Below are 16456 nucleotides of genomic sequence, written 5' to 3' on the forward strand. Positions count from 1 at the left end.
GATGGGATCACCTCTAGCTCATGAAGTACCATCCTGCAAGTTAGAAGAGAGAATCCCTTTTTCAGATGATTGCAACCCTGGGGTACCAGCTTCAGGAGAGGACAGTCCCACGGTGTGAACCCCTTTGGGCAGAGGCAGCCCCACACCACAGCACACGGTTTGGTGTGCAAAACTTGGGCAGAATTTCAGCTACATGCCCAGCCCCTAAGAGGGATGCAGGGAAACCTTACAAATGGGAGGAGGGTATTTTTGGAAAGTGACCTCAGCCTGGCCCGTGAATGAGGAGAGTCAACCACAGAAGTGCCTATGAGACAGAAAGAGGATGGTCAAAGCAAACCCAAAAAGAAAAATAAATGGAGGATCTTTCAGAGAAGGCTCCTGGGGACTAGCTCTCATATTTGCTCAGGCAGAAAATAAACATGGGAGCGAGATTTTCACAGTATTCCAAATCAAATTATATTTTGATTCAAACTCTTCTATGCTAAGCATGGGAATCACAGAATGGCCTTGGATTCCTTGGGCCTTTAAACTCCCTTATTACTCCTCTTTGGAGATTCCCTGGTGGCTCAGATAGTACAGAGTCTGCCTGCAATGCAGGAGACCTGGGTTTGGTCCCTGGGTCTAGAAGATCTCCTAGAGAGGCAAATGGCAGCCCACTCCAGTATTCTTGCCTGGAGGATCTGGTAGACAGAGGAGCCTGGCAAGCTATAGTCCACAGGGTGGCAAAGAGTCACACATGACTGAGCAACTAACATTTTTACTTTTCACACTCTGCTCTGGGAGTTATCTGATCTTCCGCTCTCATTCATTGCTGTCAGTGGGAAATTTTGATGATGGAAGCACAGAACCCAGTGGGAGGGAGACTGTGTTACTAGACCACCCACATGACTTACACTGAAACGCTCCAAGACCCAAAGGGGACACACCCAAGTGTGCCACTCTGATGGGGCCTTTTAGGAACCCCCAGGGAAGTTCCAGAAAACTGGTTTAAAGTTATCAAGCCCTCCCACAATAGGGATATGATTTTCATTATGTGTTTGCTTTGGCTCTTCATAGACTTCATAATTTGCTCAGGTGTCCTTACTGTCATGATTTTATTCAGTCTTCTTGGAGGTAAGGAGCAACCAGAAGGAGGGGTCATCAAACCAGCTTTCCATTTCAGCAAGCCCTTCTGGAAAGAAAAGCATTTGTGATCTGGAAACGGGGGTCCAGAAAACATCTTGAAATTCATCTCTGTGGGTAGGAGTCCCTGACACCACGTCATTTCAGAGTGAATAGAACGTGGGGAGCACAGAGAACAACAAGCCAAGGAGGAACCGGTTGTGCAAAGAGAGAGATGGAAATAAACCTGACGGCTCTGGATGGCTTCTCGGGGCACGTCGTGTCCCAGCCGGAGGAAAGATGAGCCAGGCTCTTGGCAGAACTCCTGCTATTTTAAGGCCTGAGGAGGTTGGCACAGGGTGGGTGAGCCAGAGAGCTGGTGTGGTCTGTGTGCTCAGCCAAGGAGTGACAGTGATGGTCAAGGTACACACACATCCTTTGGTGAAATTGCCCTGGGAACATTTGCACAGTCAATGTGCACGCCAGCCAAGGGCTCTCAAAGCCAGGGCCTCAGGAGCTGACCATCTTCGCTGTTTTCTCTAACTCTTTCCCCTGGATCACCCTTCTCTTCATCCCTGGCTGCCTGTCCTCTGTTCTCTCCTTCCTACACTCAGCCACTCGCTCTTCCATTTAATTTCTTTGTGCCAGGCCCAGGGCATAGAGCAGTAAAGCACATCACAAGACACTCATCAACTGAACCATCCCCTAAGAAACCTTCCCTGGTGTCTCAGACAGTAAAGAATCTGCCTGCAATGCAGGAGACCCAGGTTCGATCCCTGAGTTGGGAAGATCCCTTGAAGAAGGAAATGGCAACCCACTCCAGTATTCTTGCCTGGAGAATCCCATGGACAGAGGAGCCTGGTGGGCTGCAGTCTATGGGGTTGCAAAGAGTCAGACACGACTGAGTGACTAACACTTTCACTTTACGAAAACTGCCTTCCACAAATCTGAACCACAATAACATGAGTCTTGTGATGGGGGATGGAAACCATGCTTCATGCCTCCTCCCTCTCTCTCCCCTCATCTATTTTCCCTTTTTTCCTCCCTATCAATTCTTCCACCCTCTGCCTTGGAATTTTCACTCTGGGCTCCTTTTCTGTGCTCATCTCTCTTCTCCTCTCTTGTCCCCTCTCCAAATCTCCCCTTCTCTGATTTCCACCCTTCCTGTTCCTCCTCCTGTCTGACCTTTCATCCATCCTTCTGTCTCACCATGAACCCTGACAAGGCTCAGTTCTTGTTTTTTAAAAGACACTCCCTAGGCTTCCCTGGTGGTCCAGTGGTTAAGAATCTTCCTTCCAATGCAGGGGGACATGGGTTTGATCCCTGGTCCAGGAAGATTCCACCCGGAGTGGAGCAACCAAGCCCATGTGTGCACCACTGCTACTGAGCCTGTGCTCCAGGGCCCAGGAACTGCAACTACGGAGCCCATGGGCTGAAACTACTGAATCCTGGGTGTCCTAGACCCCACGGCTGCACCAGGAGAAGCCAGGGCAATGAAAAGCCCGTGTAGTGCCGCTGGAGAGTAGCCCCTACTCTCCGCAACTAGAGAAAGACTGACTGCAATGACAAAGACCCAGTGCAGCCAAAATAACTAAAATAAACAAATAAACAGAATTATTTTTTAAAAAAGACACTCCCCAAGGCTGTTAAGTGAAATAAGTCAGACAGAAAAAGACAAGTACTGTATGACATCACTTATACGTGGAATCTAAAAAAAAATACAATAGACTAGTGAACATAACAAAAGAGAAAAGAGAAATAGACTCACAGATATAGAGAACACACTAGTGGTTGCCAATGTTTTGCGGGCAACACACGAATAGGGCAAGGGGAGGCACAGATTGTTACTGGATGTAACGTAGGCTCATGTATGTACTGTACTGTGTGGGGAATAGAGCTGATATTTTATAATAAATGTAAATGAAAAATAGCCTTTAAAATTCTATAAAAATTAAAAAGAGGAAATTTCCTGGTGGTCCAGCGGCTAAGACTCTGCACTCCCAGTACAGGAGGCCTGGGTCTGATCCCTAGTCTGGAAACTAGATTCCACATGCCATGACTAAAAGGTATCACAGGGCATAACTAAAGGTCCTGCATGCTGCGACGTAGATCAGAGATTCTACACACCGCAGCTGGGACGTAATGCGGCCAAATAACTAAATAATCTTTTTTTTTTTAATTAAACAGAAAAAACAAAAAGACACTCCCCACCACCCAGGCTCCACGGGCACACAGCCACACATCTGAGCAGTCAATTCTCTGCTTTCACATTCCAGATCCCTCTCCCCCAGGGCCTGAGCATGAGATTCTTATCATGCTAGAAGCCCATGACTCCTGCCCTCACTGGAAGCAGACGCCAAGATACAAGAATTCTCAGGAGGTAGAGTTTCATGGTGAGTTTTAAAAACAAACCCCAGAATTCCTGGGAAGAGGTTAACATGTGCTGGACCCTGAGGGCATCATCTTAAGTAAAAAAAGCCAAAGACAGATATTATTGGGTCTCACTTATGTGTGGAATCCAAAAAGAATGGGGGGAAATGAGTTCACAGGTGCAAAGAACAGGGACTTCCCTGGCAGTCTGGTGGCTAAGACTGCACACTCCCAGCGCAAGGGGCCCTGGTTTGATCCTTAGTCAGGGAACTAGATTTCACATGCTGCAGCCAAGAGGTTTGCATGCTGCAACTGAAACCAGATTCTCAAAGATCTCATATGCCGTAACCAAGATGCGGTGCAGTCAAATAGATATATGTATATACGCTGCTGAGTCGCTCAGTCGTGTCCGGCTCTGTGCGACCCCACAGACGGCAGCCCAGCAGGCTCCCCCGTCCCTGGGATTCTCTAGGCAAGAACACTGGAGCGGGTTGCCATTTCCTTCTCCAGTGCAGGAAAGTGAAAAGCCAAAGTGAAGTGGCTCAGTCGTGTCTGACTCTTAGCGACCCCATGGACTGCAGCCCACCAGGCTCCTCCATCCATGGGATTTTCCAGGCAAGAGTACTGGAGTGGGGTGCCATTGCCTTCTCAATATATATATATATATATATATATATATATATATATATATATATATATATATAAAAGATACAGGGAACAGATTAGTGGTTGCTAGAGGCAGGGTGGGGGGGAGGTGAGCAAAGTGTGTAAAGAAGGTCAAAAGCTATACACTCCGAGTTATAAAATAGATAAATCCTGGAGACATAATGTATAGTAGTGTGGCAACTATAGTCAGTAATGCTCTATTGTATGTTTAAAAGCTGGTGACAGAGTAAATCTCAAAAGTCCTCATCCCAAGGAAAAAATGTAGAACTATGTGAAACAGCAAATGTTAATCAGGTTTATTTTGTGACCATTTCACGAAATATACAAATATTGAACCCTTATGTCCTACGCATGAAATTAATGTAATCTTATGAATTATTCGAAAAGACCCTGATGTTGGGAAAGATTGAAGGGGAAGCCTGGCATGCTGCAGTCCATGGGGTTGCAAAGAGTCGGACACGACTGAGTGACTGGACTGAACTGAACTATACGTCAGTTGGGCTTCCCGGGTGGTGCTAGTGGTAAAGAATCTGCCTGCCAAGGCAGGAGACTCAGAAGAAACGGGTGCTATTCCTGGGTTGGGAAGGTCCCCTGGAGGAGGGCATGGCACCCCACTCTAGTCTTCTAGCCTGGAGAATTCCATGGACAGAGGAGCTTAGAGGAATACAGTCCGTGGGGGTGGTAAAGAGTCGGACATGACTGAGCAACTAAGCAACAGCAGCCAACTATAACTCAATTTAAAAAAGAGGTTGACATGTAGGGCACATCAGCCAGGGGGCTCTTTCTGCACAGACTTCACCAGGGTGTGTGTGCCCGCCCTGAGGTACACACACACACACACACACACACACACAGCCAGTTCCCCTCCATCAGCTGCTGGCTCTGAGTCCCACTAATTCTCCCTCCTTTTTCCCTCCACACCTCTTTATTCTGTGCCCCTAAACACATACTCACAGGCACAGACAGGCACACACACTGTCCCCTCCATGTCAGTGCCGTCGACTTACTCAGATGCCGCAAATTCGCCTCTAGTCGAGAGAGTCTGTCCATCACTGTCCAGTTAAGTTCAGACAGAGCAAAATGCAGCTTATTCTGGCGGTCCCCCAGGATCAACTCCTGTACAGTCCTCTTGGTGTAAAATATCAGGAGGAGATTGAGAGCGAAGACCAGCAGCAGCCCGATGCTGAGGACTCTGAGGACATTTCTCCTGAGCATGTTATTCTGTCCCTGGTTCTGCTGCTCCCTGGGGGCTGAGGGTAGTGTCACTGCCCAGGCAAGCTGAGGATCACAATGAGCTGAGCCCTGACTGTGCTGGCTGCATAGAGGATACCCTGCCCGCTGAGCCAGATGTTGTCTGAGTAGGAAAGCTGTACCGGGCTGCCTGGTTCTCCCTGGGCAGCGTCAGGCATGCGGAATGTGTCATGGCAGCCGCCCAAAGATGGGCAAGTCACCCGGGCACACCTTGTGCAGAAGTCAGGTTACTGCTTGCTCCCGGAGCCAGTGGAGGCTCTTTTCTCTTGGTTCTGTTTGATTTCATTTTGGTTCTGAATGTTTCTTCCCTCTGGTAGGAGCCCTTAGGAGACTCACCAAAAGGGCGTGTGAGGTCTGGACCTGTGAGTGTAGCAGCGTGTAGGAGGGAAGAATCCACTGAGTGAGAAGTTTCCGGACCACGTGCTTTTTGAGAGCAAGGATGGTGTCCGAGATGTCTTTTTTGCCAGTGGCTCAGTGGTAAAGAACCCTCTTGCCAATGCCAGAGACACAGGACATGCAGGTTCGATCCCTGGGTCGGGAAGATCGCCTGGAGGAGGAAATGGCAACGCACTCCAGTATTCTTGCCTGGAGAATCACATGGACAGAGGAGCCTAGAGGGGTACAGTCTGTGGGGTCACAAAGAGTTGGACAAGACTGAGCTTGCTTGCACATAGAGTCTTGAAAATTATAGGTCTGTAACAGTTGTCAGTTCAGTAAAACTTCCTGCGAGTTCTACCTAGAAGCAGATGAGTGAGCTGGAGGGGGCCCACTAGGGTAAGCTCCAGGTCTCAGCCTCGCTTCACTAGTCACTGCCCAGCTCTGCACACTGAGGTGCTAGCCTCCCCTCACCCTCAGCTTCTGGTAACTCTTCTGCCCCACACCTTGTACCCACTATATGCTTTGAACAAATCACTTGATTATCGTCATCACAGATTAGCATTTAAAACAGTTCCCCAGGGCTTCCTTGGTGGTCCAGTGGTTAAGAATCCACCTGTCAACACAGGGGACACAGGTTCAATCCCTGGTCAGGGATGATCCCACATGCTTCAGAGCAACTAAGCCTGTGTGTCACAACTACTACTGAGCCTGCTCTCTAGAGCCCACGAGCCTCAACTGCTGAAATCCGAGTGCCCTAGAGTCTGTGCTCCCCAACAAAAGAAGCCACTGGAATGAGAAGCCCCCGCTCACCATAACTAGAGAAAGCCCACATGCAGCAATGGAGACCCAGCAGAGAAAAAAATAAAATAAATAAACATTTTAAAAATAATAGTAAAATAGTTACCCAGAGCCCCAAAGTTCAAAGTTTCAATTAAGGGTTGAATCGCTTCATAATATCATCCGCTCTGTCCCAGGTCCCCAGACGCAGCACATGCAGATGAGAGCTGAGGCAGACGTGTGGATTAAAGCAAAGACATACAGTTTTAGGAAACGCAGGTGGAAAGAAAAAGAACCAAATGAAAAGTAATCAGTTCTTTTGTTTTCATCAGTTTTTCCCTTGCGTTCATATGCAAATTAGAGTCAAAAGAAATTTAAAACAGCTGATTGCTTCCGTTTCTGATGCAAAGTAGAATGGACCCACTTGTCTCTATTCCTCTCCATTCAGTTCAGTTCAGTTTAGTCGCTCAGTCGTGTCCAACTCTTTGTGACCCCATGAACTGCAGCACACCAGGCCTCCCTGTCCATCACCAACTCCTGGAGTTCACTCAAACTCACGTCCATCAAGTCAGTGGTGCCATCCAGCCACCTCATCCTCTGTCGTCCCCTTCTCCTCCTGCCCCCAATCCCTCCCAGCATCACAGTCTTTTCCAATGAGTCAGCTCTTCGCATCAGGTGGCTAAAGTACTGGAGTTGCAGCTTTAGCATCATTCTTTCCAAAGAACACCCAGAACTGATCTTCTTTAGAATGGACTGGTTGGATCTCCTTGCAGTTCAAGGGACTCTCAAGAGTCTTCTCCAACACCACAGTTCAAAAGCACCAATTCTTCGGTGCTCAGCTTTCTTCACAGTCCAACTCTGACATCCATACATGACCACTGGAAAAACCATAGCCTTGACTAGACAGACCTTTGTTGGCAAAGTAATGTCTCTGCTTTTCAATATGCTATCTAGACTGGTCATAACTTTCTTCCCAAGGAGTAAGCATCTTTTAATTTCATGGCTGCAATCACCATCTGCAGTGATTTTGGAGCCCCCCAAAATAAAGTCTGACACTGTTTCCCCTGTTTCCCCATCACTTCATTGATGGGACCAGAGGCCATGATCTTTGTTTTCTGAGTGTTGAGCTTTAAGCCAACTTTTTTCACTCTCCTCTTTCACTTTCATCAAGAGGCTTTTAGTTCCTCTTCACTTTCTGCCATAAGGTGATGTCATCTGCATATCTGAGGTTATTGATATTTCTCCTTGCAATCTTGATTCCAGCTTGTGCTTCTTCCAGCCCAGCGTTTCTCATGATGTACTCTGCATAGAAGTTAAATAAGCAGGGTGACAATATACAGCCTTGACGTACTCCTTTTCCTATTTGGAGCCAGTCCTCTCCATTAAGAACAACCAAAAGCTCTGGCCACTGTACATTAGACTCTAAAAGGTGGAGAGACTAGAGCAGACCAGCTAGAAATCTTGAGACCTGAGGAAAAACTCAGAAGTGAGTTCCCCGGGTTCACTTTTCAGCTGAGGGGTTAGACTGAACACTGAGAAGTTGCCAACCTGTCCATGTTAACAGGCAAAGACTATAAAAGCACCGAGAAATGCCCGCTGTCTATATACAAAGGAGTAGTCTAGCAAGACAGAAAACCTTCAAATAATAACTGCCTTACTCCAGGGATTTCTCTGATGGTCCAGTGGCTAAGACTCTGCACTTCCAGTGCAGGGGCCCCGGGTTCAGTCCCTGGTCAGGGAACTAGACCCCACATGACGTGCAACTAAAGATCCCACATGCTGCAACTGAGACCCAGTGCAGCCAAGTAAGCAATTAAAAAAAAAAACAAAACAACAACAACAACAATAAAAAACTGCCCTTCTCCAGCCAAACACCCCTGAAAACCTATTGCATCAGGACCAGTCATCAATAAAGACCACATGGGAAGCCTTCATTTCTACCCCCCTTCTCCAGCTGTGACAAGGGGCGCCTTCCACCATCCCCCTTCAGGATGGTGTTGGAGAGCCATAACTTTTGTCCTTGTTCCCTGTGATGTCTGTAAGAACAGCATTGAAGTGTCCCTCCCTCTCTAAGCCAGTGTGGTGTCAGCAGAGAACTCAAGGAGAAACTGAGCTTCCTCCCTCCCCCACAACAATAATGAGGCCTCCCTCCCCCAGGTGTCAATGGAGGCCAAGTGAGAAGCCTAGACTTTCACCCCTACCTGTCATAAAGAAGTGGCATCTCCCTTTCCCCACCAGAGCAGTGTCAGAAAGTCCTGCCAAAACAGAAAATTTAAACAAGATACAGAATTTCATGATATAATACCAAAACATCCAGGATGCAATAAAAAAAAAATATTATGCGCCATACCAAGAACCAGGAAAATCTCAACTTGAATGAGAAAAGGCAATCAACAGACGTTAACAGCAGTGGGACACAGATGTTGAAACTGTTTTATAAGGGTTTTAAAGCAGCTGTTAGAAAAGTACTTTGACAAGCAGTTAACAAACGTGCTTGAAAGAAATGAAAAAAATAGTAAGTCTCAGCAAAGAAGTAGAAAATCTCAGGAAAGAAATAGAAGACATAAAGGAGAACCAGATGGAAATTTTTTAACTGGAAAGTAAAATAAATAAAAATTTAAATGGTTTCTGTCTGTCTGTTAGTCGCTCAGCCATGTTCAACTCTTTGTAACCCCAGGAACTGTAGCCCGCCGGGCTTCTCTGTCCATGGAATTCTCCAGGCAAGAATACTGAAGTGCATTGTCATTCCCTTCAATTACAGTGTCTTAAATCCTCCTGGGGAAAAAAACGGTGATTCAATCATTAATAATGTCTATCTTTTCTTTCCCTTGTGTACAACCTCCAGCCAGATAGCAAACATTTCAGAACGGGTTGCTTTTGTCGATCAAAAATGCTGACTTCTTAGAAGGAAATTCCAGCCCCCTTCCATACTTCACCACTAAAATTTCTGCTCATTCTATGATCATTAAAGGAAAGTATGTCCTCAATAGGTTAAACTGTACCCTTTCTTAACCAGTTACAAATATCTGCGTAATTTCAGAGGATTCATTCGCTTGACAAGGAATAGGGTTGATGACAGTGGCTAAGAAAAAGCTGATTTGTGGACTGTGAGCATGTGTTGGAAAGGAAAGAGAAAATAAATATCTTGTAAGCACCTTCTATGGACCAGCCGGTGGCCGGTGCTGGATGCACGTGATCTCATCTGGTCTTCAGAGTCACCCTGTGATGGGAGGACTAACTACTCCATATCCCAGGCATGGAAACAGAATCAGAAGGTCAGGTTGTATTTGTTTCAGTTTTTTAATCATACTTTTCTATGCTATAGGTCTTCCCTTGTGGCTCAGCTGGTAAAGAATCTGCCTGCAATGTCGATCCCTGGGTTGGGAAGATCCCCTGGAGAAGGGAAAGGCAACCCACTCCCTACCCACTCCAGGATTCTGGCCTGGAGAATTCCATGGACTGTTACAGTCTATGGGGTTGCAAAGAGTCAGACATGACTGAGTGACTTTCACTTTCACTTTTTTATGCTGTAGTTTTGGGGATCAGTACAGATAAACTGCAGAGTTTTTCTTTTGCACAGATATCCATGTTCTAATGTCCTTCCTGGCCTCCTGGACTGGTTTCCTATGTACTTGTCATTATGGTAAAGTGTATGTATGATGCAGAAACAAGAGCTTCAAGGCAAGAGTTTTTCACTTCAGCTGCTTAGCCAGGAGTGGGACTGTAAGCTCCTAAGATGCCTCCCTTCCCACCACACCCCCCTCAAAATCATAAGGTGAGCAAAATTGTAGAGTAAGAAATTCACTTTAAAGAGGGTCTTTCCCATCAATAATCAAGAGGCTTAGACGTTTTTCCACCAGAACAACGGAGGAAAGAGAACCACACTGCAGAATTAGCACTGTAAAATCTAATGCGTTTGTACATAATTAGGAAGAGCCAATGGTGTAATCAATACAACTGATAAACATTTAGCTTTGAGAAATAGCAGAACAACAGGATTCCTTGCAATTAATTCATCAGTTCTGAGTGCTTATCAAAGAATAGAGTTGGGTCAAGGGGGGAAAAAAATAGCCTGGAAAATGGACCAGCATCTGAAAGAGATGGGAATACCAGACCACTTGACCTGCCTCTTGAGAAACCTATATGCAGGTCAGGAAGCAACAGTTAGAACTGGACATGGAACAACAGACTGGTTCCAAATAGGAAAAGGAGGACATCAAGGCTGTATATTGTCACCCTGCTTATTTAACTTCTATGCAGAGCACATCATGAGAAATGCTGGGCTGGAAGAAGCACAAGCTGGAATCAAGATTGCAAGGAGAAATATCAATAACCTCAGATATGCAGATGACACCACCCTTATGGCAGAAAGTGAAGAGGAACTAAAAAGCCTCTTGATGAAAGCGAAAGAGGAGAGTGAAAAGGTTGGCTTAAAGCTCAACATTCAGAAAACGAAGATCATGGCATCCGGTCCTATCACTTCATGGGAAATAGATGGGGAAACAGTGTCAGACTTTATTTTGGGGGGCTCCAAAATCACTGCAGATGGTGATTGCAGCCATGAAATTAAAAGGTGCTTACTCCTTGGAAGGAAAGTTATGACCAACCTAGATAGCATATTCAAAAGCAGAGACATTACTTTGCCGACTAAGATCCGTCTAGTCAAGGCTATGGTTTTTCCGGTGGTCATATATGGATGTGAGAGTTGGACTCTGAAGAAGGCTGAGTGCCGAAGAGTTGATGCTTTTGAACTGTGATGCTGGAGAAGACTCTTGAGAGTCCCATGGACTGCAAGGAGATCCAACCAGTCCATTCTAAAGGAGATCAGTCCTGGGTGTTCTTTGGAAGGAATGATGCTAAAGCTGAAACTCCAGTACTTTGGCCACCTCATACGAAGAGTTGACTTATTGGAAAAGACTGTGATGCTGGGAGCGATTGGGGGCAGGAGGAGAAGGGGATGACAGAGGATGAGATGGCTGGACGGCATCACTGACTCGATGGACGTGAGTTTGAGTGAACTCCAGGAGATGGTGATGGACAGGGAGGCCTGGCGTGCTGCAAGTTCATGGGGTCGCAAAGAGTCGGACACGACTGAGCAACTGAACTGAACTGAACTGAACTGAACTGATAGATTGCAGAACAAAGCAACACAAGAAGGGAGGATCTGTACTCACAACCAAAACATGTCTGGCTTTTTTCTTTTGTTTTTTAATCACACCTGGTTGTGAGTGTCATCAGAGACCTAGCAAGAAAGTCTTAGCCATTATCATCAGAATGAGAGTAGATGTAAGTTTTATGTAGCCCAGACTTGTCCTTGTAATTCACTTTCATAAACCTTTAAACTCAGTTCTTCAAATGTTATCTGATGGATGATATTTGAAGCACTATCTTAGTTACCAGCTGCCACCTGCCAGCAACAGCTCAGCTTCTGTTTCATTTAGGCATTCTAGTGAGACTTTAAATAATTCAAGGTGAAACTATCCATTTGAAAAAAAAAAATGGAAGAAGCACTTAAGAAAAGATATTTAGGAACTTCACACAAGTGCTGGTTAGTTTGTTGGGTTTGAGAAAGTGGTATCTCTACCTTACATTGAATTTACTGAAGATTCAGTTGAAAACAAAGGCTTACCAGGTGGTTCAGTGGTAAAGTATCCACAAGCCAATGTAGGAGACAAAGTCATGTGTGTTTGATCCCTGAGTCAGGAAGATTCCCTGAAATAGGAAATGACAACCCACTCCAGTATTCTTGCCTGGAAAATTCCATGGATAGAGGAGTCTGACGGGCTGCAGTCCATAGGGTCACAAAGAGTCAGACCCAACTGAGCACACACATGTGGTTGGAAACATATAAGAACACATCAAGATGCTTAAAAAAATTCTGGAATCAATGTCTGCTTCCAGCTATGATGGAGTATTTGGAATCAGATTGTCCCTCTGGACAAGACTCTAAAACTGAACAAAATATATGAGACACTGGTTTTCAGGCAGTAGTCAACAGTGCCCTGTGATCCCTCAGAGAATGGAAACATGAGATGAGGCCTACATTTACCCCTCATCTCCCAATCTGGACACAGTTTTGCAACCATGGCGCAGGATGGTAAGCCCCAAGTAGAATCAGAGAGCAGAGTTTGGGAGTTGCTAGAGCATCTCTAAATTTCAGGGCAGGGAATCAAATAGTTAAAGAAGCTACATAGAAAGAGGGAGATTTCTGAGGAGTCCCTCCAGATTCCCAGACAAGGGAATGAACCCAGGGAGAAACTCCACAAGGTCTAGTTAGCAAACTGCTACAGACTTGAGGCATAACAAAAATACTGGAGATCACACAGTCTTGGTAGATACAGGACTTCTGGTTGAGTCACAGAGGAGACATCTAAGTAAAAACGCCCTGAGTATTCTGCTAAGACAGTAGGAAAACCACTGCTTACATGTAACAACCATGCCCAAGGATAAAGGACACTCTAATCCCATCACTTCGTGGCAAATAGATGAGAAAACAGTGGAAACAGTGGCTGACTTTATTTTGGGGGCTCCAAAATCACTGCAGATGGTGATTGCAGCCATGAAATTAAAAGATGCTTACTCCTTGGAAGGAAAGTTATGACCAACCTAGATAGCATATTTAAAAACCAGAGACATTACTTTGTCAACAAAGGTCTGTCTAGTCAAGGCTATGGTTTTTCCAGTGGTCATGTATGGATATAAGAGTTGGACTGTGAAGAAAGCTGAGCGGCAAAGAGTCGATGCTTTTGAACTGTGGTGTTGGAGAAGACTCTTGAGAGTCCCTTGGACTGCAAGGAGATCCAACCTGTCCATCCTAAAGGAGATCAGTCCTGGGTGCTCATTGGAAGGACTGATGTTGAAGCTGAAACTTCAATACTTTGGCCACCTGATGCGAGAGCTGACTCATTGGAAAAGACCCTGATGCTGGGAAAGATTGAAGGCAGGAGGAGAAGGGGACGATAGAGGATGAGACGGTTGGATGGCATCACCGACTCAATGGACATGAGTTTGGGTAAACTCCAGGAGTTGGTGATGGACAGGGAGGCCTGGTGTGCTACAGTTCATGGGGTCGCAAAGCTTCAGACATGACTGAGTGACTGAACTGAACTGAAAAGCCACTATGCTGCTTCTGCTGCTGCTGCTAAGTCACTTTAATCGTGGCAACTCTGTGCAACCCCATAGACGGCAGCCCACCAGGCTCCCCCGTCCCTGGGATTCTCCAAGCAAGAACGCTGGAGTGGGTTGCCATTGCCTCCTCCAACGCATGAAAGTGAAAAGTGAAAGTGAAGTCACTCAGTCATGTCCGACTCCTAGCGACCCCATGGACTGCAGCCTACCAGGCTCCTCCATCCTTGGGATTTGCCAGGCAAGAGTACTGGAGTGGGTTGCCATTGCCTTCTCCGGTTAACCCACTATAACAGAGACCAAAACAAGTCTCAACAGTCTCAAGGTAAGTTTCCAGTATATTGACAGCCGGAACAAAACTCAACATTCTTTAAAGGAAAACACAAACAGATGCTTTACAATGATTCATTCACAATGTCAAGGATATAATTGCAAATTACTGGACATATGGGGAAGAAGAAAAAATTAAAACACAAGTCAATAGAAACCGACAGAAGATGACTCGAATGCCATCATTCAAACACTAGGACTTAAAAACAGCTATTATAAAAATGTCCAGGAACTTAAAGAAAGAGATGGGCATATGAATGAAGAGATGGTGAACTCTCAATGAAAAAAAAGTAAAACTCTAAAAAAGAACCAAATGAGAATTCTAGAATTGAAATTTATAAGTATCTGAAATTAAAATTTTACCAGGTGGACTTAATAGCAGACTGGCAACTTCAGACAGAAAGGTCATAAATTTTCAGACATATCAATAGAAATTATCCAACGTGAAGGAAAAGAAAAAGATTAAAAATGATTTTTAAAATCATTTTCTTGAGCTGCAGTCTCTTCTTCCTTGTTTCATTTCCTTTCATGCATCTCTTTGGCTTGTCTCTCTTTCCTTTGAATGTCCAGCTCAGCAGAGAGCTTTCTGGTCTTCTGTAGACCGCTTATTAGAACATCTTGGCATCATTCTCCTCCACATTTGTAGGTTTTTCTTCCTTCTTTAATTGCCCTTTTCAGTCTTTCTCTGTGTGTTCCGTGTATTATTTTCCTGCCTGAATTATATGTGGGCCCTTGCCTTATTCCCCTGATCCAGTTGTTGTTGCTTGTTTAGTCACTAAGTCATGTCCAAGCTCTTTGCGACCCCATGGACTGTAGCCCAGCAGGCTCCTCTGTCCATGGGATTCTCCAGGGAAGAATACTGGAGTGGGTTGCCTGTTCCTTCTCCAGGGGATCTTCCCCACTCAGGGATCAAACTAGGGTCTCCCACACTGAAGGCTTTTCTCGTTTGGATTTGTTCTTCATTTAAGGCTTGGATGGCTTTATCACTATCTAGGAGGGCCTGTTTTGTGAAATTAGTCAAGGCCTCTACTTTAATCATAATATCTGTTGTCTCCATAGAAGGTACGAATAAAGCAGCAATATACTCATACCATTGAAACACAGACTTACCCACCTAGCATGTAAATAAGGTAGATTTACCAGGGCTTGTTGTGGGTTAGGCTTTATGGTGCTATGGGCAAAAGTGAATCCCAGTGTGTAGCGGCCTATCCAGCCAACTGGTAACCAAGGCCAAAGGTTAGGCTCACAAAGCCATTGGGTTCCATTGAGCACGACCCAGCGGATTCCAGGGTTATATTTCCAATCAGGGCCTGGCCAATGGATGGACTGGTTGGGGTGGTATGTGACCTCAAATGTTCATTTTCATTGTTCAGGGGATAGGCACCCCATATATGTTAGTTCTCTGGGGTCTAATGGATGGTCACCAAACCCTACCCTTTGTTCTTTTTGTTCCCAACATACAGCGGTGGGCGTAATTAATTGACCCTTTTCTGGGGTCATCCAGAAATATTCATCCCAGACTTGGTAGAATTGTTCAACATACCTAGAGGCCTGTCCTCCATTGCTGGTCAGGGAGCTTTTTTCCTTTTTGTTCTTCAAATATGAGGTATAGGCTTTTGTTACTTCTATGAAACTGGTGTTTGCATCAAATGTCACCCAATGACCCAAGTCTATTGACTGTAGGTCTGGCTTACACCAAGAGAGCAAGGAGAGATTATGATTGACAAGAGGAAGGAAAATCTCTTTTTGTCATTCCAGAAAAGAGCAGGGTGGTTTAAAATCTCCTTGGCAGAGTGGTGACGCCCACCAAGGAAGTCCATCCATCACAGACAGAGGCATCGTCGCCCCACATACCCAGCAGTTGGAGGTGTTGTGGAAGCCCGTGAAGGAATGTGCCCATGAGATGGAAACATTGTCCTCAGTTGAAATGGAAGTTAAATTCAAAATCACATTGATGAGGCCAAGCAGCAGGAGTTGATTATGTGGCTTCATCCTGAAGGGGCTCATCCGGGATCTTTTTTTCCTTCTTCTTCTTAAGAATGATCTTGGTCTCTTGAGGGTCAGTGGGGTCCCTCTGCTCAGCCCACTCAGCGTCTTCGGGGTCTGTGTGGTACGTTCTCTTCACCCTCATGTGGTGGATCTGGGGAGTGACACCTGCAACTTGAACTGCCATAGGGATGGTTGGAACAACAGTACATGGACCCTTCCAATGTGGGGCCAAGGAGTCATGTTTCCACTCCTCGACCCACACCTGATCCCCGGGCACAGATTCATGAATCTGTTCCCCAAGGGGGAACAGCACCCTTTCTTGTACAAAGTTAGTTACCTGATTTATTACCTTACCCAGCTGTTCCATCTGCTGCGGAAATCTCATCTCCCCTTACCTGAGGCAAATTTGTTGACACCTGTTTTATTATGGGAGGGGGCCTCCCATACACCGTTTCATACAGAGAATAGC

General features: G+C 45.7%; 1 protein-coding gene across 1 annotated transcript in view; it reads right to left on the minus strand.

The window, feature by feature from the left end:
- GALNT8 (polypeptide N-acetylgalactosaminyltransferase 8) overlaps positions 1-5493 on the minus strand; it is a 44653-nt gene extending 39160 nt beyond the window's left edge. Inside the window, exon 1 of the mRNA XM_004007589.6 lies at positions 5145-5493. Coding sequence (XP_004007638.3) covers positions 5145-5352 — 208 coding nt within the window. The 5' untranslated portion in view covers positions 5353-5493. The remainder of the gene's footprint in view (positions 1-5144) is intronic.
- Between the last annotated feature and the right edge of the window lie 10963 nt (positions 5494-16456).

This window comes from Ovis aries, chromosome 3 (assembly GCF_016772045.2).
Source record: "Ovis aries strain OAR_USU_Benz2616 breed Rambouillet chromosome 3, ARS-UI_Ramb_v3.0, whole genome shotgun sequence".
NCBI classification, from domain to species: domain Eukaryota; kingdom Metazoa; phylum Chordata; class Mammalia; order Artiodactyla; family Bovidae; genus Ovis; species Ovis aries.